Raw genomic sequence first — 26432 nt, forward strand, 5'->3', positions numbered from 1 at the left:
TCAGTTTATTGAAAGGTCATGTTTTTTTACATGAATGCTAACAGGCACAGTTCAAAACACAGGTCAAGATTTCTTTGGGGATTCATTCTCTGTCTAACATTTTAAAGTAAGTTCATGATTTGAATTCAAGATAAAAGACAAATATATATTATGATCTAAATTCTCAGACTGGCCCACATATATAATGCTTAAACACCATGATAATCATTCACTGATGACGATTATTCATTTCATATGCTTTACTAATAAGGACTGTGAATGGAAGTCACAAGTGTATTACTTAATGTTATGAATAACCATGTGTAATATCTGTCTATCCATGTTTCAAGTTAATATCACCCATTTGTGTTCATAATAAGCACTCCCCACCCAGCATGCAAACACTAAACCCCAAACCAAAAGACAGGGTTACCTACCAATGGTTCCCGGTTTTTGACGAGCCTAATTATTTTAACTGAATCTTCTTCTTCATCTATATCATCAGGCATGGGGGGCAAGACAGGATCATAGTTCTTCTGAGCAACAGTATCATGTACAGACAGCAAAGCCTGTAAACATTAATAGTCAGTATATTATTTGGCATCTGAAAAGTTCAGGGAAGGGACAGCAGAGGATATTATTTGTACCCTGACTCTACTGCTGTGATACAAGTTGATTAAATATAATTCTTGTATACAATTTTATTTCATTTCAAACTGATGAAACAACCCCATAAAGAACATGTTTCCATATATATAATGTATGGATGGAGAACTGTGTCTTCACACACGCAAAACTACCACATGCCTGGCATGCTAGCTTGAAATTATAAGAACTATGAACAGGAGAAAACCTTGGTGTCCAAAAATAAGTAAATAACTATACCTTCAATATAGTTAATATACAATAAAGTATAAAATTTATTTGACACAGTAGGCAGTCCTATGAAACAAATAAACAAAATAAGCACTTTCCAAGACTTCTGTTCAAGCACAGAATATATAACATGAAGCTGTTGTCCAACCATTCCCTTCACAGGAGCTCTGAAAACTTACCTGGTAACTGGATTCCTTTCATGTGAGCCTCAAATTATCTTAGGAATGTTTAATTTATTATGGAATTCATAACTGAGATTGAGGAACATGCTAATGAAGAAATTTGCTTTAGGCAGGAGCTTATCAAACACCTGTTGCACGTCTTTCTTTCCTCTTTTCCTTCTCTATTGCTTCACCGATTTGTGCATAGCTTGAAAAATATATTTTTCAAAGAAAAGCCTAACAAAGATTGACAAAAGGTTCCATCTTAATAATAAAATAATTTATGAACTTTCAGGAAATAAGAATCCTGAAAGGTAAAGGAAATTAGAAAGCTCATTCTCCTAAGGCTCAAAAAAAAATCTCAGTGATAAAATTCAGTTTTTCCTAGACACAGAACTCCTAAAGTTCTTTTCTATTTTGAAAAGTCTTCATTATTTTTAATACCTGTACATTGGTGAAAAATGGTTAAGTAATGCTTCAGCTTTTGTATTGAAAACTGTACCTTGTACCACAAATAACATCAACAGCCATATGTATAATCCTATCTACTGCTTTGTTGCTTCTGTTTTCAAGTAGCTTCCTCTCAATAAGTGACTATTTAACAGCCTTTCTAAATAAAGGACAGAAAATGGCTATATTTCTCTGATGCCAGTTAACTTGCTACTTAGTAATAGATGGCCAGTATTTAACTGAGTACAGGAATTACCAGAAACTATGTCTCAAGGACAATACAACTGTTTTTAAAAAGCATGACACTTTCATTATGCTGTTTACTGAATGGAGGAAACTTTTAACAACAAAAAATTTCCAGACAATGCTACAAGCTACCATGTCAAAAGCTGAAGGCAAAGAACATATGGTAATCTTCAAATTCTGAAGTGTAAATTGAAGCTTCAACAAAACAAACAAACACACAGGAAGATCATGATAAACTACTACTGTTTTACTAATCTTTATACAAATGGTAGTTTAATACAAACACTTTAACACATTAATTATGTCTGGTTTTTTTCCCAATACACAGTTATGAAGTTACACTACTTACCAACAGAAATTATCATCTCCCTTCAACAAACTATCAATTTTACTTTGGATACGAGCTAAAAACCTCAGGGTAGCAATTATGGATCCTCCTGGAAATGTTTATTGTGATGCATTACATATGTAAAAGCCATGCAATCACATGCAGTCCTCTAAGATGTATATGAAATATCAAAAATACACTAAAACAAAAGGAGTGTTTGCTTTTACTTCAGGCTACCTACAGTTAAGACTTCTAAAACTAGTCTTCTGCAATTACATTTTTCCACATAAAGCTAGGGCACATTCATGGACTGGTTCAATTTAATGAGGTTCTATATTGCAGTTTAAAAACAATCAGGCAAATAGAGAAAACAGATGAAAATAATATAAAGCACCATTTCCAGAGTTAAAGGCAGACATTTAAAACACGTTTAAAAGAACCTACCCTTGATAATGGAACTTGCAAAACCAATTCTGTCCACTTCTACACTGAATTATGCCACCAGTGTTAATAAGACACTTCCCTGATCAGGCTAGATCAGGCTCCTGGACACTACATACAGAACAACGATGCATCCTAAGTGCTACAAACCAATACCAATCAATGCCTTTTCTTCACTTCAACTTCACAGCAGCTAGAATGTATCAACTCATTCCTTTCTTCTCCCAAAAAACATATTAAACCACAATGTACTACAGTTAGCAATATACAATCTTTTCCTCAAACTCCAGCACTACTTCATCTTGGTGCAAAGATACATATTTCAGATAAGAGCAGGAATGCCAGAAACGATGTGTCTTTTCTCAGTTAAGCTTTCAGAAAAGCTTTTGTCATCACAAACTTGTTTATGATACATGGTGAACATGCTAATTTCTTTCTTTCTTGTCTTCTACTGCTGCTTCTTTTAACACACTACTCTCTGTCTACTGCAGCTGATCTGAAATAGCAATCAGCAAAGACTGGGCAATAACTAATGTGCAAACAAAACTTAAAAAGCCATTTTGATTTCACTTAACACGTTCAATTCTAAGTGATCACTCTGTCCTTGAGAGCCCTTCTGTATGTTTTGAACACCAGAAGAAACTGCTGTATGCACAGATCTTCAGTAGAATCTTTGTGCCATTCAACTAATATAGTCTAAAAAACTATGTGTGACCAGATGTGTATAGAGAAGGTTAGGACTTTTTTTTAAAAATAAACAAATTGCAAGTGCCAAGAAATAAAACTTGGATCCTAAGATGAACAAGATTTACCCAGAATAATTGTGCAGCAAATGCATGAGGCAATGCTAAGATAGCAATGCTCTCTTTTTGTATATAAGAAGTGAAGAACTTATTAATTTCCATGATACTCATTTCTTAACTCTCACAGGAAACTGCAAGAAGGGCATGCAAATTTTTTTTTTTAGTTCTTTGGTTTTGTTTTCAAATACACAGCTCTTCAGAACTATGTACATAGGATCCGAGATTTGGGTCATGTATATTTAAGCACCTCTGGAGAAAAAGATTTTATTTCAGCTCTAAGTTCTATGCTTATGATTCACTAATGTAAACATGGTCTGTATTTAGAACTTGAAAGAAGGTATGATTCAAACTCCTGCACTACCTAAATATAAATATTGATGTTCAGCTAAATTCTTAGACATGATCTAGTTGGAAATGAATACTTTCATTGGACCTCTGAAATGTCTAATAATTAGTGCTGTATTTTTTGTATTTTAACTATCACTGATCATTTCACAGTTTATAAATTGAAATTTTACACTATCAACTTACATGAAGAAAATCTGACACTGGAAATGCTGTAAGTTCTTTTTCTTAAACTGTTCTGAAACTTTAAATATTTATTTAAACTGAGAATGTTATTAATGAAAACAATTCTACACTTTGAAAAATGTGTATCACTTAACCAGACTAATTATATTTTTGCTCTTATAAAACAAAGACAAAATTCATATTATCTTTTGCTTCTCTTTTTATTTTGAGATCTCTAAGAGTAAAAATACACCAGTAGCCCCAGATTCATGATCACAGCTCCTTTTGTTTTTAAATTCTCATTATTAAAAAAAAGTCTCCACCTAAGCTTTATTTTTCATAGATGCTTTGTGTTTAGTAGTCTAGAAAAGCATTTTAGAAAATGGTAAGTTAAAGAAGTGAAACAGAATGGATGAATAAACAAGCAGCCTCTTTCTTAATAGTACTTGGAAAAAAACATAATTTGAAATTAAAGTAGTGGATAGTCATCAACAGAAACGTTTTAGCGACTCAAACCAACCTCCAGGAGAGCCAACAGCTGCACCAAGGGTGTGACACTGCCAACCCAGCAGCTGGCAACCCTGCCTGTGGAGCACATTACTGCCCTAGCAGCACAGTCAGCAAAATGGAACAAAATGGCCCATGACTGCACAGTCCCAGTGCACAGCTTGGATCATTAGCACCAGCCACCTTCTCTGGCAGTTCAGCTTGAACTCCGTCAGGTGAGACACAGACATTTTCCCACCTCTTTGCTATGCCATAGTGCCAGTACCTGCCACTGAGGCTGGCACAGAAAAGTTTCACTTGAGGAGAAAACTAACTTTATCAGCAACCACAGCAACGTACCCCTGAACTCATCTGGCAGAGCTCGTCCTCCAGAGAGCTCTAGCTATATTATACTTTCCTTTGAGATAAAGTTACAGAAGAAATCAAAAAAGGATGAAAATGCTGGTGGAGAAAATTATTCAAGATTGGCAAGATTAATTTATGAGTAACTTGCATAAAATTAGAATGTGAGTGATGTCATCCAGCAACAGATACCAAAGAAGAAAAGCTGAGAAAGCTGGGAGAAGACTGAACCACTGAAAGAAAGACCATCAAGAGCATCAGATTGGAAGGAGAAGCACGGAAGTCACAAAAGCCAAACGTAAAAGAATTTACAACACTAATAAACCAGCAGAAAGCTGAAGCACTATGGTGATGGCATACAGACTCTAGCCACTGTATGGGGTAAAGCAGCCACCAGAAATCAACTGCATATGACAACCTCTTCACCATCAACTCTGCCTGCTAATGGACTGTGCACAGCCCTAACAGTGATACAAGGGTTAACAAGGGAACAAAAAGGCAGGTGAGAACAGGCATCTCAATCAGCAGATAAGGACAATCACATTAGTTGAACTCTCCATCTTGGCTGAAGTTTGAAGTATAATCCAGAAGCAGAAGCAAGCAATAAAAGTACAGGCAGGAGAAAGTTGTGCTGCTGAAGTGGCCAGAGGATAGCTAGAGTAAAAGCAAAAAATACTTTTTACAAGCTACAGTAATCACATACCTATCAAGCAGAGAAGTAGTATTATTCTTTTTTCTTTTGATGCTGCACTGATCTAATCACTTTCCAAGAAAAATCTGGGATATACAAAATTCCCAAGTTAAATATATAGAGTACATAATGTTAAAAAAAATCAGCTAACTTCCAGTTAAATCAGTTTGCTTTTGCCACTGAGGATCACTCACACCATTCAATCAATATAAGCAAAAACCTTTGACAGGGACAGTAAAAAAAATTAAGTAAAGTCCTTTAACTCAAGCATAATTTTATGTTCATATTCAGGAAGACAGGGGGTGTGCTAAGTAAGAGGTAAAAAATTTGGGCTAATTTACTTCCTGACATCCTTCAAATGATATATTTTCCTATATATCCTTTATGAAATATGCAGAAATTAGACATCATATGAGAAAACAGCAGTTACATATGTACAAAACAGAAAATAACATTCCGTGCTTGCAAGTGTACTTGCATGCTTGCATCTGTACTTAAACTAGAATTGCCCTCTAGTTTAAGCTTGTCCAGCTGGCAATTAAATCCCTTTCTCTTCCAGTCTTTGATGCAGCTGGGTCACAGCAGTGGTTCAAAATAATAACACATACTCTGTATATGTGTGGTTTTGACTTCTTAATATCTATCATAGACTAATGATCTTAGCACAGCAACATCTCAGTTGGATCGATATTCAGTATATATTACTTTTTCCTCTTTACTTTATTCATGACTACGTGAACTTCCTTTCACAAAAGGGTAATTTCCTTGCCTGAAAATGCTATTTCTTGATTTCAGATTCACCAGTCTGAACTGATGGGTTTACCTGCAGCTGGTAGCCAGACGGCAACAGCCAACAGAAAAATGAACTTTCTGATTCTTCAGACCCCCGCTTCCTCTGGCTCAATGTTCAGAGCCCCTGGAGATACTTCCCAAGTCAAACTGTTCTCAATGTTCTCAGAAACACGCACTCCGTCCATCCATGTCATCTGGTAAAGGTGTTAATACCCTTCCAGATGAGAGCCCTATATTTTCCCTCAGCTGTGGATAACAGCAAAAAAGGCTCCAATTTTAAATCAATAGTGAAGAATTTGAACAGTCTGTTTTATGCTAAGATAGCAATGCTATTTACATCCACAACATGATTCATGTAGCTAAACTGTCCTTGAAGTTCTAAGCCCTGTTTAAGGGCTTAACTTCCAAGAGTACAAATAGACCGTTTTCAGAATGGAAAATGCCGAGACAGCAGCACTGTTTCAATATCTTGGCAATCCTTAATACTTTTTTGAGAAAGTGGCAGCTTCCCGAGAATATTAAGTGTCTACAGTGGTAACATGTACCTTTTCTTGGTTTAAAACCATCCAAAGGCACCTCAAAGAAATAATATCAAAATATAAAGAAAGTAAAAGCTGAGGATGCACTTGCCTTTTGTAAAAGTCTCTCTAGGAATGACGCAGCCTTCATTTGATATAAACATCATGTCTGAAGTCCTCAAAAGAAAAAAATCTATTGATCCAAAAGGTGAAAAGAATCTGAATAAACTTAATTCCTTTGGAGAATAATAACATATATTCATCCATAATAAGGAGGTCTTAAATTCAGCTATAGAGTACTCATACTAGATGGGAACCTAAGCAAAAATGAAGCAGAAAAGAGAAGACTGTTGAATGGAGAGCTCAAACACAATATGGTCCATCAAATGCAAAGGAAAAACATCACTGAAGGAAAAAGCTGACATCTAAAGAGCTGACATCTAAAAAAAGGGACTACTTGCTTTATATTGTGCTGTTTCTCCATTTACTTGTCCATTTCCAGTAGATGAATGGAATTACTACTTGAAAGGGATGTGATTTTATCTGTCATGACCTTTTCCTCCTCTCCTCCTAAATTACCAGCTTTAGCAATGTTGCCGACTTTTATGTTCTGTATCTGAATGCTGTAGTTACATGCATGCAATTCAGCATTCTTAGGTGGATGAGAGTTGGTTTCCTCATGTTGGAAAGTTTGTATATATAACCAAAGAATTTCTTTGATTTGCTTTTCAGATTTTATATTTTCTGCTGCCAACCTGCCTGGCTTCACTTTTGTTTATGTTATCTATCACTTTGTTTATTTTATGTTGGCTGCTAGGGAGCATTCTCATATCCATACGTCTAAGATCGACAGACAAGTTTTGCACTGGACATGAGCCAAGTTATCACCAGATGGACCTGAGAGCATTTCCAGAGTAACATGATGATTGTTACTTAAATATATTCATGCACTAAATTCATTCACCTCCTTTCAACCATTTTGTCTCTGTGCTTCTAATATGTTGTATATTATTATATGTCAGTTCCTACAACAATAAGAGTGTGACACAACTGCTTTCTGATTTTCTCTGCTTGACAGATGTGAAAAATCAAGGCTTTTCTTGCTGTTTTTAAAAGGACTATTTTGCCATTACATTTTTGTTTTACTTACTCCATCCCAGTAACATGAACATTCCAAAAATAAAGACAGCAACATATTTTCCCAGCTCTCCTTACCCAAAGGAGTTTTCTTTATAATTTTTTTTTTTTTAAATTATGGGTGCAAACATAAATGGAAATCAGAAGTCAAGGTCTAAAGCTGAAAGAGTTACAAATAAAATATACTTTTCCTGCAACTTGTTGCTGAAATATGTGATGGATAGATGCCCAAAGTGGCAAATAGTTTAAAGAAATGGAACACTGGGCAGAAGGATTTCAGTCATCTGCCAAAAGTCTCCCAGCACTGTCCCTCTGCCCCAACTTCATGGCTGGGATGTTCAGAACATCTATGGGCTATCTATCCATCAACCAATGTCATCAAACCATCAATACTGTGGTCCTTGCTGATTGTTGCAGTCATTTGCATCTATTATTCATGGGAAAAAATAAGTATTTCGATCTCCCTTCTGATACTTCACAGCATGCCATCAAAAATCAAACACATTCTTGTAGGTTTACATATTAATGGTATCTGATTTTGCAAGTAAGGATTACATAGGCAACTTTTCAGTTGACATATGAAGTTCATAATACTGCAGTTTACCATATTAATAAATCTAAAATGTTTATATGATAAAATCTTCACATACAAGCACAATTCCTACAACAGTCCTAGCAGTACATCTTGCAGACCACTGATGAGTAAATAGTTAAATATTGTGGGAAATTATGCTTCCTAAAAAAATACTATAGTTTGTTTTAGCATTTGTAAGCATAAATATTTCATGAAGAGGAGAACAGTCTCCCAGGACAGGTGCAAAAGTAGAAAAAATTTGTACATCTGGAAAGACAAGTCTCTAACATAACAAGGCCAAAAGGTCCTCCAAGTTCCTAGCATCCCAAATGTGGCTCAGATCTTAGCGGACCTGAAATTTGTATTCGAGTTCTTCAGATACAAAACCTGAACAGTGGTAGGCAAATCCCAACCATTTCCAGTGGAAAATGTTGACTTTGCAGAAAATACATAGCTTAGTGAAAAAGCCCTGATGGAAAATCTTCAGCAGGTCTAATTACAAAGGAAATGTTGGAAAGAAGACAAAGTTTTGATTAGCTTTATTTTTATTTAATTACATGCTACATGAAATGCTTCATGAACTTTTCAAAGCAAAAATGGATTTTGTTTTATATTTTTATAGCTCAATATTTTCTTTCTGCTGATAAAGACTCAAAATATATGCTTCTTTAACAGAACAAGCCACACTTTGATCTGAACAGTCTATCAGGCCACTATGCAAACCTAGTAAGCCTCAGATGACAGGGATGATGGTAGCAGCAGTTGTTCATGAAACAAAGGGTACAATTTACAAACTTCCCAGCAAATACAAGAAAACCAGAACAGGTCAGACAATGTTAAAGGTATGCTTCATGTTCAAAGAAGCACTATTTCCTTTTTTAAAGGAACCTAATCAAATACAGGAAGCATGTATATGAAGAACAAAGTGTCCTGGCTTCATTATCTGCAGTTTTAGTTTTGCTTAACTCATGGTTCTACTCCGAAGGAAAGTCAAATAAGTGAAATTAGATGAAAATATTTACAAATATAAAGTATTTTGTGCAAATGAAAGTCAAGTGTACCACAAATGAAGTGCAAGTAAAACAGCAAGTGTAAATCTTACTTGCAATTCGCTGGTGTATGCATCTTTGCCATTTGAAAGCAATTAAACACCTCCCCCCACCCCCCAAATTAAAACAAAGAATGTGTATTTTGTTTGAAAGTAACATTCAGTCATACAACAGTCATACAAGCACAAGTAATCTTGAAGACATCTTCCAAAATTCTATTCATTCTATGGTAATGAAAGACAAGAAAAATACTATTTGTCCACCTCTTGCTCTCTCTATGGCTATAGGTACAGTGCCCCAAAGTGACCCAAATACTTTACATTCTTGTGCACCATGAGGCACTGAATTCATTCTCAGTCCTGCTGGTGCCCTTGTTTAGGTACCTGGTTTATGTTTCAAACTAGCAGCTGGCAAACCTTCCAGCACACATAAACAGAAGTTTAAACTCCTCTGAAACAGGCAGAACCATGACTGGAAAAGCTTTGTTTCCTCCAGATCATAAAGGTATAAAGATTCTTCAGAGTAGTTTTAGCACAGTGGCACTGACTTTTGAAATAATTATTGTTCTGCCCATTACACAAATGACCACAAAGGACATACTTTATATAATTAAAAACACACTTAATATACCCTAATAGAGATTAACTTCAATGGTAAAAAGTGCTTATTTTGATATGTAAAGACCACAAATGCAATTGCTGTTATAAAGACCAAGTTAAACGTTATTTAGATCTGAATATGTCCCAAGTCTGTCTCAAAGTTAGTATAATTGGGATAACACTGTTCAACGGACTAAGAGATGGTTCATTCTTTAACAGTCTTTTTTGTTTACAGTTACAGCAATAAAGTAAGTGCCTAGAATGTTAATTCCTATAGTAATTTGTTTCCGTTTTTAAAATAATTTTTAAAATAAATAACAATTATGCTCTTCTGTTATGGCACCATCATAAAAAGAACACAGCTTTTTCCAGCTTGTTAGAAAAGGAACTAAACCTGGTTATTCAAGACAGGTTTAAATTAAATGTGGAAGAAAATTTGGAAGCTTTAAAGTCTTTCATTCTTAGCTTGATCATCTGACATTTGTAATCCTCTTTCTTATAGTGTTCCTTACTAGAACTCTGTCCTGTTGCTGACAGAGTTACTCTGGTGACCACTTCACTTCTTCCTGTTTCCATCCCTAATAACAGGTAAGACCACTTGGCTAACTTGCTTGTGACACGTTCATTAAATAACCAAAATTAAATTCCCTTTTAGGTGTATTTTGTATTAGCATCTTAAATCTTAGTCTTCCAATTATATGTTCAAATTTACACAACTGCACAACAATGAAATAAATTTTGTCTACAGAGAATTAAAAAAAAAACAACTTAGTGCTCTCACAGCAATACTTCCAAACTCATAAAAAACCCACATTTCTATACAGACACCTTTTTCAATTGCACTGGCACCTACCTGATGCATCATAATTCTTAAAATTCTTAACATTTTTCAGAATTCTGTACAACTCTCCTCTTTAAAGACGTCCCTTTTTGCTGTCACATAAGTTCCTTTAATTTTGCCAAATTATAAACCACTAAAGCTGAGAATACTCATTTCTTTATGCTATTCATACTTTGTACAAAAGCATTCACAGAAGTATCCTCTCTTAAATCAGAAATACCATTTTTCATTTATATCCCAGCTATATTTTCTAATCTTCATGTTAAAAAGCAGCTTAAGAGTTTAACATGTCAAAGTTAAAATGATGGTAAATAACCAGGACTAAATATATTGAAACTCACATTGTTGTGTTTGTGTGTGAGGTGCATGGGCATTTTGTTTAGTTGGTTTTATTAAATTGCAATAAAATGTATACCTTGAAGACACAAAACTTATAGGTATATATATTCATGGTCAGGTCAGGCCAGCCTGCAGGCATTGCTGTGTAGCTCTGGTTGCAATGGTGTTTGGACCTAAGCGAGGACATATTTGGGTGATTTAAAACACCAGTAGAACAGGCTTGAGTCCACCTGCTCAGCTCTCTGCAAATGTATTTCAGATTTCTGAAAGTGCAGTTTCTGTCTCATGAAATGTCTGTAGGTGAAGCCATATGAGGAGTGGATGAAGTCACTTGGTCAGTTCAGCCTGGAAGAGACTGAGGGGAGACCTCAGTGCAGTCAACAGCTTCCCCATGAGGGGAAGAGGAGAGACAGACACCGATCTCATCTCTGTGGTGACCAGTGACAGGATCTGAGGGAATGGCCTGAAGGTGTGTCAGGGCATATTTAGGTTGGATGCCAGAGGGTGGTGGGGCACTGGAACAGGCTCCCCATGGAAGTGGTCACAGCACCAAGCCTGACAGTTCAATATATTTGGTCAATGCTCTCAGGCTCATGGTGTGATTATTTGGGTGTCCCGTTCAGGAGCAGGAGTTGAACTTTGATGATCCTTATGGGTCCATTTCAACTCAGGTTATTCTATACTTGTATTTCAAAAAGCTAATTTTTGGTCTGCTTAGCATTCAACTGGATTTAGGTTCTAGGGTATGGAAATACTATTCTGTTTCTTGATATCTTTAATAAGGTAAAGTAAGATTAAAGAATGCAAACCCTAAGTCCTTATTCAGTGCTGGAAATTAAAAATAATAAGTGTGGCTGGCCTGTGTCCACAGGGCTACACACTTATATTTTAAATCCAGAACGCAAATGAAATGTCTAACACACAGTTAAACAAATCCACTTGATTTCCCAGGGCTGCATGCTCTGTTCTACTTCCAGAGTTCTGTTTTCATCAGAAAAGATAAACCACAATCATTATTAGTTCATTTAATTATGGTAAGTGATGCCACATTTGAGAGCAGGAAAAGAAATACCACTCTGTAATCGGATATTTCAAGCAGTTTTTAGAAGACTAGAAATGCCCAATTTATTTTTCTTTTCAAAAGAAAATGCACCTGACAAAACCTTGGAATTACTTCTGGGACATTTTGAAAATCTCAGGTCTGATAAATATAACTGCCTCAGAGAAACTACTTTCTTCTTTATAAAACTTCTCTGTGGATGAAGATGACAAGCACCACGAACTTGTCAAAGTTTTGCTCATCAGATGCAAGCACTCAAATATATTCAACAAAAGAATTTTGTAATACAGAATTAAAATATAGAAATATTTATCTAATTAGATATGATTAGAAACCTCTCCTAGCCTTTTCTGACTTGTTAACCAAACCAGTAAAGCTATAAATACATTGCTAGACCTGTCCCCTTACACCATCAGACTTGTGGAGGCAGTGATGCAGTACAGTAAACTAATCCTTGGCATCCTTCACCATGCCATGAACATTAGAGCTGTTGGAAAGTGGAAGCTCTTCTGGTTCCAGCTAACACTGCAGCTATAAATCTGGTCAGAAAAGGAAAGTTTCCCCTGCAAAGTAATGTACAGCCACCTTAAGTCAATCCTAAATTAAGCCATATATGTTTTTAGATAAAGTCTATAGAACATCATTGGAAAAGATAGATCAGTTATCCCAAGTAATTGCAGGTGTGTGAGAAAGAGCTGCTCTAGCCACCATTTTGTCCCAGGAATCTAGGACAAAACCAAGAAACTCTCTCTAGCCATAAACCTAATAGCAAAAGGGTAGAAAAGCTTATGCAATGTACAGCATGAACTCAGACACAACTGAAGAGACTAGGACACCTCTGGGGAGGAACTGGAAGTACTAAGTCCCAGAAACATCCTTTCTTTCCTTTTCTATCCAAGAGAAAGCTGGGGAGATCAAGAGAAGAATCTCAACAACAGCCTCTGACTGAATGCAGTACAGTCACCTGGCCAATGTAAGGGAGGAGGAAGCAGTGATAATTTACCATCACTCTGAGGCATGTTTGCCATGACATGGCAGGGGGAGAAGATAATGGACAAGCAAAATACCTAGCATTCCATCAGCTCTTACTCCTACATCACACAAACACCTGCAAGTTGCAACACAAACACCTACAAGGCCCCTGCAGGGCAGGGAATCCTGTGACTTGTGCAGGATTAGGCAGTTGGCCATACAAAGGGCTTGGTACTCTGCAGCTGGTCATCTCCCCCTGCAGCCAAGAAAGACATTTGCCAAGTTACTGCAGTTGTTCAATCACATTAACTACTCTGAGGGGAAGGCACTTGTTTCCTTGAAATCCCACTCAGATTATCACATTACCTTTCACTGCTACCAAGGAACAGACAATGAGAGTGAGTGAGTGAGGGAATGAGTGAGAAAAAGCAAGAAAAGGAGAGTGGGAGATACAAATTGTTGTGGAAAATGCATTGTCTTCAGACTCAACCCACCAAAGCTTCAGAAGTATGAAGCACATGTGGGCAGTCACTAAGAAAACACCTAGGGAGAAGCCTAGGATCTCTGCAATTTCCTGCACCAACAATTCCTCTTCTAATATGCCATTGATATTACTTACCCCTTCAAAGAAAAACACCTTGTGACTTTTCAAGCTATTGAAAAAGCATCAGTGCAAAAATCATCAAAAAGCAGGTGTAACCGATCTTTAAAATTTTGTAGCACTTTGAAGATGCCATAGTTTCTCAGGTTTTGAGATCATTATTTATACTTAAGATAAAAGAACTACTGTCTTTAAATGACCTCCTTTCCACTCTGCAGTTTTCATTTTACTTATCAACTGCTGCACTTAACTACCACTTCAATATGTGTCTAAAGCACTAAGGTCTTCTTTCTCTTAACAATGGAAAAATAATATCATGTGCGTCAACAATGATACACAGGGGAGGTTCTGACTGGATATAAGGAAACAGTTTTCAGTAGGAGGGTAATTAGGAATTGGAAGAGGCCACATAGAGTATTTGCAGAATGTCTGCTCCCAGGCATTTATTTCCAAAACCTGATGGAAGAAAGCCCTCAGCAACCTGCTGTGAACTCAGCGTTGACCCTACTTAGAGCAGCCCATTGAGCAAGACAACCTCCATCCAGCCTCAGTGGTTCAGTAGTCTACTGTCAGATAAAAGGTATCAAGCTCCTCAAAAACACCACAGAGAACCCCAGAAGTTTTACGAGAAGTTTTCAAAATTAGATGTTTTTAATAACATTATCTGACATGAATTTTGTCCCCAGTACCAGGCTGCACTCCTTATGCATGAGGCACTTAAATCAATGATTCATGACTGACAACTTTTTTAGTTTGATTACTTTTTTAGTAAAAGCACAGTTGTAACAAACTTATGAAGCACATGCATTAAAAGATAGCAAAGTAAATTAGCCACTTTTTAAAATATCCTTTGCAAATAAATTATTCCTTTTATAAGTACAAGTAATGGCATAGTAATTTATATACGACATTAACTGTATTTCCTCATCACAGGTATTTCTGATTAACACTGCATACACTCTTACACAGTACTTGTTAACAAACCCACACACACCCCAAGGAAGCAGATGCACACACCCATGCAGAACAAACTTTGCAGGTGCAACTCATCCTCACCTTGAGATTGGGTTTTGCAAGGAGTTTCAACAGCTCTCTGATCTCACTGCTCAGTGGTTTGCTCTGCAGCTCCTCAGCCAGCTGGGTGGGAGATTGAATCAACACAAAGACCATTAGCAAAGCATTGTTTTACCCAGTGCATCAGTGACAACCCAGAATCTATCTTGTTCAAGGTTATTGCTTTCCAGCATGTTCAAACAGAAGCCAGTATGAAGGAAAACACCATCAATCACCGCACTTCTGTTTCTGGCCCTCAGTGGACCAGATTTAAGCCAGGCCTTTTGGCTCAGTTTAACACAAGTAATCATTTCTGGCAAGGGTGCAGCCAGATCACATTCTGATTTATAGCAAAGGGGGCAAATCCCAGCACTTCATTTAAGTGAATGGTCCTTTGCGTGCAGACAAAGAACTGCTTGTAAAAATGACTGGATCAAACTTTGACACTGTCTATAAAAAACAGTTTCGAATGAGGTGGTGAAATCCACACTGCTTCCAAAAACCCACAGTAGCTGTGCTGTTTAGGACTGGGATAAAAAAGCAAAGTGCCCCTACAGTGCAAGCAATCTGAACCTTTTATTATGTTTACACATACACTGGAAGGAGCTTGTTAAACATGAAGCGAGTTAATCATAATATAATTTATAACAGGTCATCAGCAATTCAAGCCTGTAAAATGCACAAACTATGTCCTAACAACAAGATCAGTAATTTATATTTGGTTATACTACAAAATTGTGGTGGTGAACAATAGAGCAGCAGTTTAACTGTTAATCCCATGGCTATTTGGCTTACATCTTGGGTTTTTCTTATCATGCCATTCTCAACTAATTTGGACTCAAGAGGCATATTTTACTGCAGGATTTTAGACTCAAACTATTTTTCCAGAAGAAGGAAAAGCTAAAATGCATTTCAAAACACTGAACTTTGGTTTAATATTCTGAAGCCACATGGCTCATAATGTAAAACGTGATTTCAGATAATCACTCATTTTCTTTGCATTAAATCAGTATCATAAAAATGTCTCAGAGAAAGATTGGCTATTTGCAGCAAGTAATATTGTTTGTCTAACCTAATTTTAAATTTGTACTTTCATTTTGTATACATTTTCAAGATAAATGGATAGATGTATATTTTGCATAATTATATATAATGGAAAGTCTATTTGAAGAAGCCATTATAGACATCAGACGTAGTTTGAATACCTTTTTTTCTTTTAACCTTCAAATTAAACAGAGTATCAAAAATTCATCACCTACCACCCCACAGACTTCTAACTATAATTCATAGCTAAGAACGTCCACCAAGTACCTCAGTGCTACTATTAACTATTTAATTAATACTGGTCTGAATACCAAAAGGTTAGAAAACAGCCTCTGTAGGAAAGGTCAGAATTAAATATTTCTAGACACAAAACCAAATATTGAGGTAATCTGACTGCAATTGAGTCTGCATGTTGGAAAAGCCCTGCAAAGCTGAAAATATTCTGTTTTAGGAATGACAGCAGGTCTATGACATGGGTTATGCATGGTTCTCTTTTCATTCTTTAGATTATACTGCTCATCACTGGAGAATAAAATCTATTCATTAATGTTTCACTGATGGAGACAAGCAGCCACTCTGCAGAATGACCATTTCAGCATTTCTCTCTCAGATGAATTGTGCACAAGTATTAACACCAGCAGAACTGGTGTTTGCTTTGGTGGTACAAATGCAAATGTACATACATATGGTTTAGAACAGTGAGAAAAAATACTTCATTACTGCTTTAACAGACATTTTAATCTTATAATTTAGAAAATATTTTTCAGAGACAAAATAATTTAAAACTTGTTTTTGTTCATGTGATTTATATTATTTTCCAAATATTTTCAGTGAAGTTTTAGGCACATTTAATATCTTGTGACAGAAGAGGAGGAAAACAAAGATTGAAAGACAAAGTTTTGTCAGTTTTCAGTCATGTTTACCACCTCAGCTGGTTCAGACTGGATTTTTATTTGTTATTGTTGTTGTCACTGTTGTTGATAAAGAGCTGAGATTTGAAACAGCAGCAGCACATGGCATACTTGGGACACACTGACACCATGCAATCTCCTCCTATGCTAAAGACCACGGGAAAAGCTGTCTGAAAACCTCCTCTGTGATCTCTTGAGGGAACATTTCAACCAGCTCTTTATGAAAAGCTGCCACTGAAGAGAGGGGAAGAAGGAGAAGGCCAGACGTGGAATGAGGCTCACAAGGTGGGGAGCACCAGGGACTGGTCTTTAAAGCTTCTGTAGAAAGTTACAAAACTTCTTTTGACAGAACAGTCTTTCTACCAACCCTGAGGCCTTATTTGCTGTATGTATCTATCCTGCCAGTGATATTGTTGTGGTTTAGGAATAGTATTCTCCAATTTAGTACTTCCACTAAAACCATGCACCATCTTTCCTTCCCTCTCCAACTGGAGGCACAAAATACACGATCACAGGATGAGGCAAGAACAATTTACTGGAAATGGCAATGAGAGAAGACAATGTACTATGCTGTATGTATATACTAATACTAAAATAAGTAATACTAAAACAAAATAAGTAATAGCAAAAATATTAGTAACAAAAGGTATAAGAAAATAAATTATTCATATGAAAAACTCCCTGATAATAGACAATACCAGATGGCTCTCTCCACCCCCTCTTCTTGACTGGAACAAAACCTTTCTTCTTGGAAGCGAATTCCCTTTCATGAACTCTGAACTGACCAGAGGTGGTATGGAATAACCTCCATGTCCTAACCATACCCTCTCCCAACTAATGCAGAAAATTAGCCCTGTCCTGGCTGGAACCAGGAGAGATACTTAGATAACTTGCATGAAATCATTGAGCCCTAAGTCAGACACAGCTGTTCCAAAATAAGAGGTAAACATAATGTCTGATGGGAAATTCAGCCTAAAAGTCCCTGGGGGAGAGGAGAGAGAAGGTATGGCAGCTGGGAATATGAAAATGTTTAGAAAAGCTTTGCAAAAATTGTTACTTCCAAAACTGCTTTAAAAAGTAACACAAGAATAGGAATACACTCCTTCAACAGATTTATTTATGATAGCAGCATGTCAGATTTGAGTTTTAAATCAAGCAGGGAATATCTAGTTGCTAATAAGAATATTCCTTCTTTAACTATAGAAAAGCTACTATCAGTAAGAAGAGAAAACATTAATTTGAAGCCTATTGACATGAAAATGTGTTTAGTAACACCAACATGGTCTTAAATCCCTGAAGTTGACAACCAGTCAGACAAACATGCCAAAAAAATGAATGGCACTTTAAACCTGAAACTTCATAAGTTTGAGAGTTACAAGGCCTACTGCATGTAATTTTGCTTCCTCAGAATTTGCTGATAGCTACCAAAAAATGAAAAATCCTGCAGTGTGATAGCCTGACTTCAGCCACCAAAGAACATCCTTACGCTTTGAGACAGTGCCCATAAAAGTGGTAGTCCACCTCCACATAATTAATGAAGAAGCAGCAAGAGCATCTATTAAAAAGAAGCTAGGTAGATGCCTAGACACAATCATGTCCCAACATGTACAGTTAAAATACTACCATATGTACATAATAATACATTCATAGGGTTAAAAACCCCAACCTGCCTCAACTGAGGCATGACAGAGTACTTCAATTTGGAGATTTCCAAAACTATACATTTTAAATGGTCTGAACAAAGAATGAGATTGCTCAGAATTTCTGAAAATATCAAAAACTAAGTTTTGCATCCAAAAATAAGAAATTATTTTTAGTAAGGATTTTAGACCAGAGATATAACACAAATATTATCAAGGATTATTAATATGTCAGCAAGAACTTAATGAAGACACTTTCAAGCAGCTTTCTAATTTTCAAAATTACTATCAGTACTATTCAAAGCTATGCAAAGGTTAAAAAATATTACTAATGTATGCTTGATGTCAAGGCCAATGTATTATTATAGTTGGTATATTACAGGATACAGCTGTCCTACTGAAACATGATGAAATTACCGTGTATCCTTTTTTCCGTAGTCTTCAAATAATGTTAACAATCTCAATTCACAACATTTAATCATTTGTAAAATTTAAAAACCAAAATCTATTATTTATATAAATAGATAATTGATATTTTAAAACATCTATAAAGTATGTGAAGTTTCAAACATGCTGTATTTGTAATGGATCCTAATACATATTGCCTTTTCCAAAAAGCAACCTGACATCATCAATTGCAACCAAGATTTCTGGATTTCACCTAAACCACAGTTTATTAAACATTTCTGTGTTCTGGCCTACCTCAGGTTCAGTCATAGTTTATACAGGTGTGTTCACAATTCATCTGAATCCTAGAATTAACCAAATAGCAAGAAATGGCAGGTTGGACTTTTTTTCTTTAAAATAAAAATTATAGTAACAGGAAATTAACTACTCCATCAATGCTGACCACTTTTACAATTTATTTTTTGGTTATGAAGGTAATTTGGAAAGCTCCAATATCAATAAATCATTACTGTAGTTTCTCTTAAATAGTTTTGATTTTTTTTCAACAAGTCTTCATCCTAGGCATTTCATATGTTTCGTTTCTGTAATATTATTTGTCATTTCTCATGTTCTGTCAGCAGTGCCACTATCTCATCTGTCTTTATTTTTCCAAAGCATTCCTCTTGTCTGTGACTTTCTCAAAACACTAATAGTTGACAGCTTTTCCCCTCCCAGCAGAGTTCAAACCTGTAATTTTTATTGCTTAGTTACTAAAGCAGAACAAGAGGCTACCTAGATGCAATGTTTTTTAACATGCAAGTGAATAAAAATCAAAGTAATATCAACAACAAGCTCAGTGATGACAGAAGCTTTGGAAACCTTTGCAGCTTCTTATGATTTCAGCTCAGAAGATTATATTCATATGTTTGCCCTATGAAGAATTCTGCTTGCAGACAGTTTTTTGGTAGACTTGGTACCAATGATCTCAGCAGGGGACACTTACATCATCTGCCAAGGCTGCTGCACCATGGAGAATGGGCATCGGGTTCTGTTTTTCATAATAATGCAGCTTTTCATGAATCTGGAAGACAATAGTACAAAGTGATAAGTTTATTTAGCAGCATGAGAAACGGTACAAAATAACTGTTGAGTCTGTTGACTGTCTGTAACTAAACATCCTTATAGTAACCTACAGGCAGCAATCAAGCAAATGCAATTCATCATCATCCTCTGTTGAAGTGCTAAGAATATGAAATCAGATGGAAAAAATGCTCAGTATGCAGACCAACCCACAGAAAAACTAAACATTTGTGATTTTTCTCTCCTGGCTTTCTCTGTCCATATTTCTAACATATTGCTTCAAGTATCAATTACATTTTATATTGCTGCTGAAAACACAAAGCATAAAGTGTTTATTCCCAAGATGGATATAAAAACCCCTGTAAATTATGATTTATGAAGTGAAATAATAGCTTGCCACCCACATCCTGACAGACAACTTGACGGAGCGGCTGCTGTCATTAAAATAATTCAGAAACAAGGGCAAAGCAGTGCTAATATGAATTCTAACACATATGAAAGAAAGAGGCAGTCCTTCAGCAAGTTAAGGTTTTTAATGAATAATTATCAACATTAAAGATGCACTGTACTTTAGTTCTTCCAAAAAGGGTAAGGATACATCATTATTTAAATACCACCCTATTCCCTCCTCCACAAGTTATGCATTTCAAAATTTAGATTTTTTTCCAGTATGAATGCTTTTAAGACCCAAAGTATTTTAAGACTTCTAAGAAGTTTCTTTGTAGCTATATCAGAATAGCATAAAAGACTATATTAAGTATTTAACTTTATTAATACTATTTTCCTGAAGATACTTGGATATACACATATCAATTAAAATCTAAAAACAGAAGAAAACTGTAGTCTGAACTAATGCAAATGTACCCCATTCTTAGATTTTGTGCTTGAGTTCTGCCGCTCTGAAGGAGGCATGAACTCCAGATGGCTGGAGGAGTTGCAGAAGGAGCTAAATTGGGGACTTCTGTGCTTGGCAAGGAGGGGAAAATGAGGTCTGGCGAGGCTGTGGGGTGCAGAACTTGGCTGGGGACTCCCTCATGTCCTTGGGAAACAGGATCCCCAGTGATACTCAACCACTCCCCAGCACACTGCTGGGGGAAGAGTGGGACAGATGCCAAACAGCAGGGACAGATTTTAAGAGCAACCAAACCACTCTTCACACACTGAAACTGTTCAGAGTTGACCAGATCATCTCCATTTTACACCAAGTGTTCCCTCCAGCATTCCCCCCTTCTCCCACATTTGCTCTTCTCTGCTTACTACTCCCCCAGCAGCACTCCCCTCACTGCCTAGGACTTGTTCACTCCTTAATTTAGAGGTCATTCTTTAAGCCCTCTCTTTTTAAATTACACTGAGCTTTCACAAATACGTCCATAACAGGGTAATGCCATGACAGTGACACTTGTGCCTGCCATTTTTCCTGTCTTCTGCTGTGCTTCATAACCCTAAGTCCACATCTGTTTTTCCTCATTTAGACTGCATGTTCTTCGAAGTAAAGAGCATGTTAGTAAAATATGGCATAGTAAGATCTAAGTCTTGACTGATTCCTTCATAATTTCTGCTGTCTTAAGAGGATTATTTTAGTATGCCATTGGTTAAAGGATATTGAAGTTCTGACATATCATGGTGAAACATGAAGGCACTACAGTCGCTTAATTTATAAATTGTAAAATAATTTGTTCTCATCTGTAAACTACATGGAAAGCACTACCGTCTCCAGAACATGAATCTGAATTTTACATCGCTTATGTAGACATTGTTTACTCAGCAGTTACTTAGACTAATTCATACTTGATTTCATAAAACTCTAATAAGTGACCGGACAACTTCATATTTCTAGCTCACAAAGCAGAGAAGGCTAAACAAAACAAGGAGTTGCAGCTCCCCTAGTTTGGCAGAAATTTGTGATTTACTTGAACTGTTAACTTGAATAACTAAAAGACATAGTAAATCAAAAAGTCTCAAAACCATCATTTTTTGATTGCTTCAACAACATCTTGATTTCATTCAGATTGAGCTTCTGTCAGCTCTGTGGTCAGAAGCAACTGCCCATGTTATCCCCTAGTTTCTCAAAGAAAATAGAAGTGCCACTGCTGATTAAGCTACTTTTATCCTGGACAACCTGTACATATCTTTACCGCTGAAATTAATAAAAGGAAAAATGAAAAAGTCAACCAAACAAAAAAATGTGGTGACATCCTTGCTTAACCCGTCTTTGAGAAAAACGTTATGCAATTGTAAATTTATGCAACAAAAAAATAGGTTTTCAAGAAGTGTCACAGTGTAACCTGAACTAGTTATTGGCTCTATAGCCAGAAATTGCAAAAATGACTGAAAACGAATTTTTATTTTCCTAAGAGGGGATATTAGATTCCAGTTAAGCATTTAGGGACAATCATTAAAGTTTTATATGATTATGGAGGAGTTGTAGAGTAACTGCCTAACCAAAAAAGCAGAAGCTAAACAAGTAAGCAGGAAAATTTAACTGCTACTAGACAGTTCTAGATACTGGATTTTGTTACATCAGGTTGAAAATTTTATTAATTTACCTTACTAGTACAATGAGTGACTCTAGGGATAAACATTTCATGGTCTGTGGTAACAGACACTGCAACCTCAGCACACTTCCATTCGAGATGCAATACAGAGTGGGGTTTTTCTCCCAAATATCTGATTTTACTTGAAAGTACTATGCCTTTGTAGTTGATTCTATTTTTAAAATCAAATCATTAGACGACAACATCTGTCTTTCACATCTTTGTAATTTAAAGGTTGTACCTACGGAAATTAAAAACCACTGGTCTGTGCACCAAGATGCAATCAGTGTGCAATACAGGGATTACCTTTCATATTAGTATAAAATTACCACATGCATCATAAAAACAGTTACCTCACACCTCTAATTTCTGGATCAGTAATATATCATTAATGCATGCAGCACTTTTATATAATATATTCCTGAATGCAATAAGAGAGGAGATTTAGCTCAGCTCCACTGATAAAGCAAAAATTTCAGTGAGACAAAAATGCACTTTGAAGAAACTCCTTCCCTCCTTGTGTTTAAAAATGTAAGCCAAGATGATTTGTTTCACAATTTCCCGCACAGATCACAGCACTGCTGACTGGCCTCTCATTCTTCATGTTGTATTTTTAGGCCTTTTTGGAAGACGAGCACAGCACTTGCCTTTTCTTGCTCACTGGACACTAGGTCATCTCTGCTGTCTTTCAAAAATGACAGAGCACATTTGCAAGCTCACCTGGTGGCCTTTGAATTTGCCAGACTTCAGGGCAATAAATGACTGCATTTATGACAAACACCTTTAGAGAAATTACTGTGCAAGCAGCCACATGCTTTGGCAACCTCTACACATGCTGTCTTTCAGTTAATTATTTTCCCAAATATGAATTTTTTACATTATGCTAATACATGCACACCAAGCACTGCATTTCCAAATTTCAATTCCTATACAAGTAGAATTTGAAATTTGAATACCTAGATTAAGTGAATACATTGATGATAATGAATAATGTCAAGTAGCCAAACACAGAAATGAAAAGCAAAACAGGACAAGGTGGTACAAATACTTTCCCCCTTTATAAACATCACTCAGTGAAATTAAACTGTAACAGAAGTTAAAACCACCCTGGAACACTTTGAGAGAAGTATGAGGGGATTCAAAAGTAGAAACGAGAGCATTCACCAGCTCAAGGTAAGATGTATCATATTTGCAGCCACTTGTTTGAGCTTCAATCTAAAGAATTATATGTAATACAAAAGGCAACTTCAGCTTACATCGAGAGGTGATACCAGATGTCCAGTAACTTTAATACCATTGCCTTGTCTCTACTAGAAACTTGTACAACGTATGGAAAATATAGGACTGTACATCTGTTTTAAGTTCTTCTGACATTTACATGTAAAGCCTCAATGCTGAAAATGTCTTCACAGATGAGACAAAGTCTGTTAAAGCAAGAATTATATATTGTAAATAAAACATAAAAAGCTGTTCTGCTGAACAGATGACTAAATTGTGGGATGCTTTTTTTGTTTTTTTTTATGACTACCTATTCTTTTCACTGTAGAGTAAGAAATTCTATGAGGTTCTGCAAAAACTGACAAACTACTCTGAAGTTATGCCCCAAGAGGGAAAAATAATCATCTGCAAATTTATACAATTTTTGGCACACTTGTAAGCAAGAAAAATTGTTTCTGGATTTTCCCAGAGAGTGAATTAAGCTTTCTATAATAAAGCAGAGTAGTGTCCTCAGCCTGGACTGTTTCAAAACCCAGGAGGAGCTTTCTAAGACAGAAAAATAAAAATCTCAAACAAAGAGTCCTATAAAATAAGCTTAATTTCTCCTTTTAGTTTTCTAAATTTTCATGTACAGTTCTAATATAATATGATTGAAAATAAATCAGGGGAGGGTGATAAGCATGTACCAAAGGTGCCAAAGAGATAACAAGACAAACTTAGTCTTTTTAACTGAACAGTTGGCATAGGAAAAGAGTAAGTGTATGTAAGAGTACAATATGCAAACACCCAAAAAGCACTGCCCATCAGTGAGCCAAATCAGCACATAAAAGACAGGAACTATCATACATATCATGTGAAAATGTTCTGTCGACACACAAGGATGTCACCAACTACTCAGACATGTGAACACCTCTGGATAAGAGCTTTTTTTATAGTAATGACACCTTCCCAACAGGAGGTGCTGAAGAGGATCTTACGAGTATGCACTGACCATCATTCTGGGGCAGACACAATTCTGGGCCAGAGTGCTTCTCCTTTTGAGAAACATCAGAAGCTCATACCCTCTTATGAGTTATATAAACATTCCCTTACTTGGGTTTTATTTTATAAGATGAAATATCACTCAGCATAAAGATAGCACACCTGCAAAATTCGTTTTAGCACCACATCGTATACTTTTCTGGGGTTTTCCTCTGGACTAGTCTTGCTTGCTGAATACCCATTAGCAGCTAACCTGCTTTTTTAGTTTCATATACTGGACTGCTGATGTAAAACCAAAGCAGAAGTTGAGAAGATGAGAAATTGCTTTAAAAAAAGCAGTAGTGATCTGAACTACAATGTCAATATAAACACACACACAAAGCATCAAGATGTGTCTAGAGTACAGGCACTGAGTATTTTGTTGTAGAAAGTCTGTAGCAGTTGGCAGAACATCTCCTCTAACTGCTCTCTTCATTGTATTTTTCATCATATATGACAGCAAGAGTGTCTGAAATCAAAGCACTGACAAAAGCCATGCAGCCGCTGTATTTATTGGATTAGTCACTTACATGGATGCATAATGGAAGACTCATGTACACAGAGAAGCTGTTAATTGCCCACCAAAGTTTCAGATTGATGTACATTAGCAAAAAATTATTTCATTCCATTAGTGGCACCCCTACAAAGTAGTACTACTACAAAAAAAAGCATCTATACATGAAGAAGCCACAGCAGATTAAGAGGGTGGGAAAAGAAAGTAAAAGAAGAACTGTTGAGGGAGGAGTAAGTGCTAGTTTTGGCTTAATCTGCAATTGTGTTCTGCATCTGAAATATCTGAAGCAAGAGGAAACATTTCAAGGCACTCACGGCCATAAAAGACATGTTTCTGAATAGTTCCAACATTAACACAGTGAGATTTCAATACAAGAATTAAGAGTTTTCATTTGATCACTAACAGTATGAGCTTAACTCTGGGATTTAGACTCTTGGAGTTCACTGTCTAAATTTATCAACAACTTAGGAGTGAAGGTAAAATAAATAAGCAAGAATGAAAAAAAAGAAATTATGGGCTACAATTAAACAAAAGAAAATTACTATTAAAATAATTCAGAAATGATAATTACATACCATCATCTCTGCTGAAAGAGAATACATATTTTTCTTGATGTAGAATTTAAATTAAGAGATGGTTTAATTCACTTCCTTTCTCCTTCCAGAACCATACTGTACCATATGAAAGTAACAGAAAAGGTAGCCAACTCTTTGATTTATCTTCATCACTCAGTGGTGGCCTGTAAGCCTATTTGCACAGGACAAAAATACAGACTGAATGCAAAACTATTAATTTGTTCACAAGCCTTCCTATCGTCCTTATTGTTGCACCTTTGTTACACTAAGGAACTTAAATACATTAAAAACTCTGCAGTACTACGGTATGATGAACACAAAGTATAGGAAAACTTAGAACACATACAGCCTTTAAATCACATTCTAGTCATACCAGCTGAACTGCAGTTAGAGACAGAATACTGATAAGAAATGCACTTACTGATAAGAAATTAGCATTATGTATTTTAGAAAACAGAAACAAAATAGAAATTAATAAATCATAGGTAACTATTCGAAGTTTGCAATGAGCATTTCAATCCCCATAGTAACATTAAATTGCCTCAAATATAGAATAAGTGATTGCAGAAAGGCCTCTGAGAGAATGTTACAAGAACCAAAGCAAGCCTCTGACGGCTTAAAAACAGATATCCAGAGATCT

General features: G+C 36.1%; 1 protein-coding gene across 10 annotated transcripts in view; it reads right to left on the reverse strand.

The window, feature by feature from the left end:
• MPP7 (MAGUK p55 scaffold protein 7) overlaps positions 1 to 26432 on the reverse strand; it is a 148604-nt gene that overhangs the window by 45092 nt on the left and 77080 nt on the right. For all 10 annotated transcript variants that reach the window (XM_086861930.1, XM_086861891.1, XM_086861922.1 and 7 more), the window contains 3 exons: positions 19855 to 19932; positions 14873 to 14953; positions 417 to 548 (listed from right to left, as the gene is read on the reverse strand). In XM_086861930.1, coding sequence (XP_086718056.1) covers positions 417 to 548; positions 14873 to 14953; positions 19855 to 19932 — 291 coding nt within the window. The remainder of the gene's footprint in view (positions 1 to 416; positions 549 to 14872; positions 14954 to 19854; positions 19933 to 26432) is intronic.

Source organism: Cyanistes caeruleus, chromosome 1, assembly GCF_971803275.1.
Source record: "Cyanistes caeruleus chromosome 1, bCyaCae1.hap1.1, whole genome shotgun sequence".
Classification (NCBI taxonomy): domain Eukaryota; kingdom Metazoa; phylum Chordata; class Aves; order Passeriformes; family Paridae; genus Cyanistes; species Cyanistes caeruleus.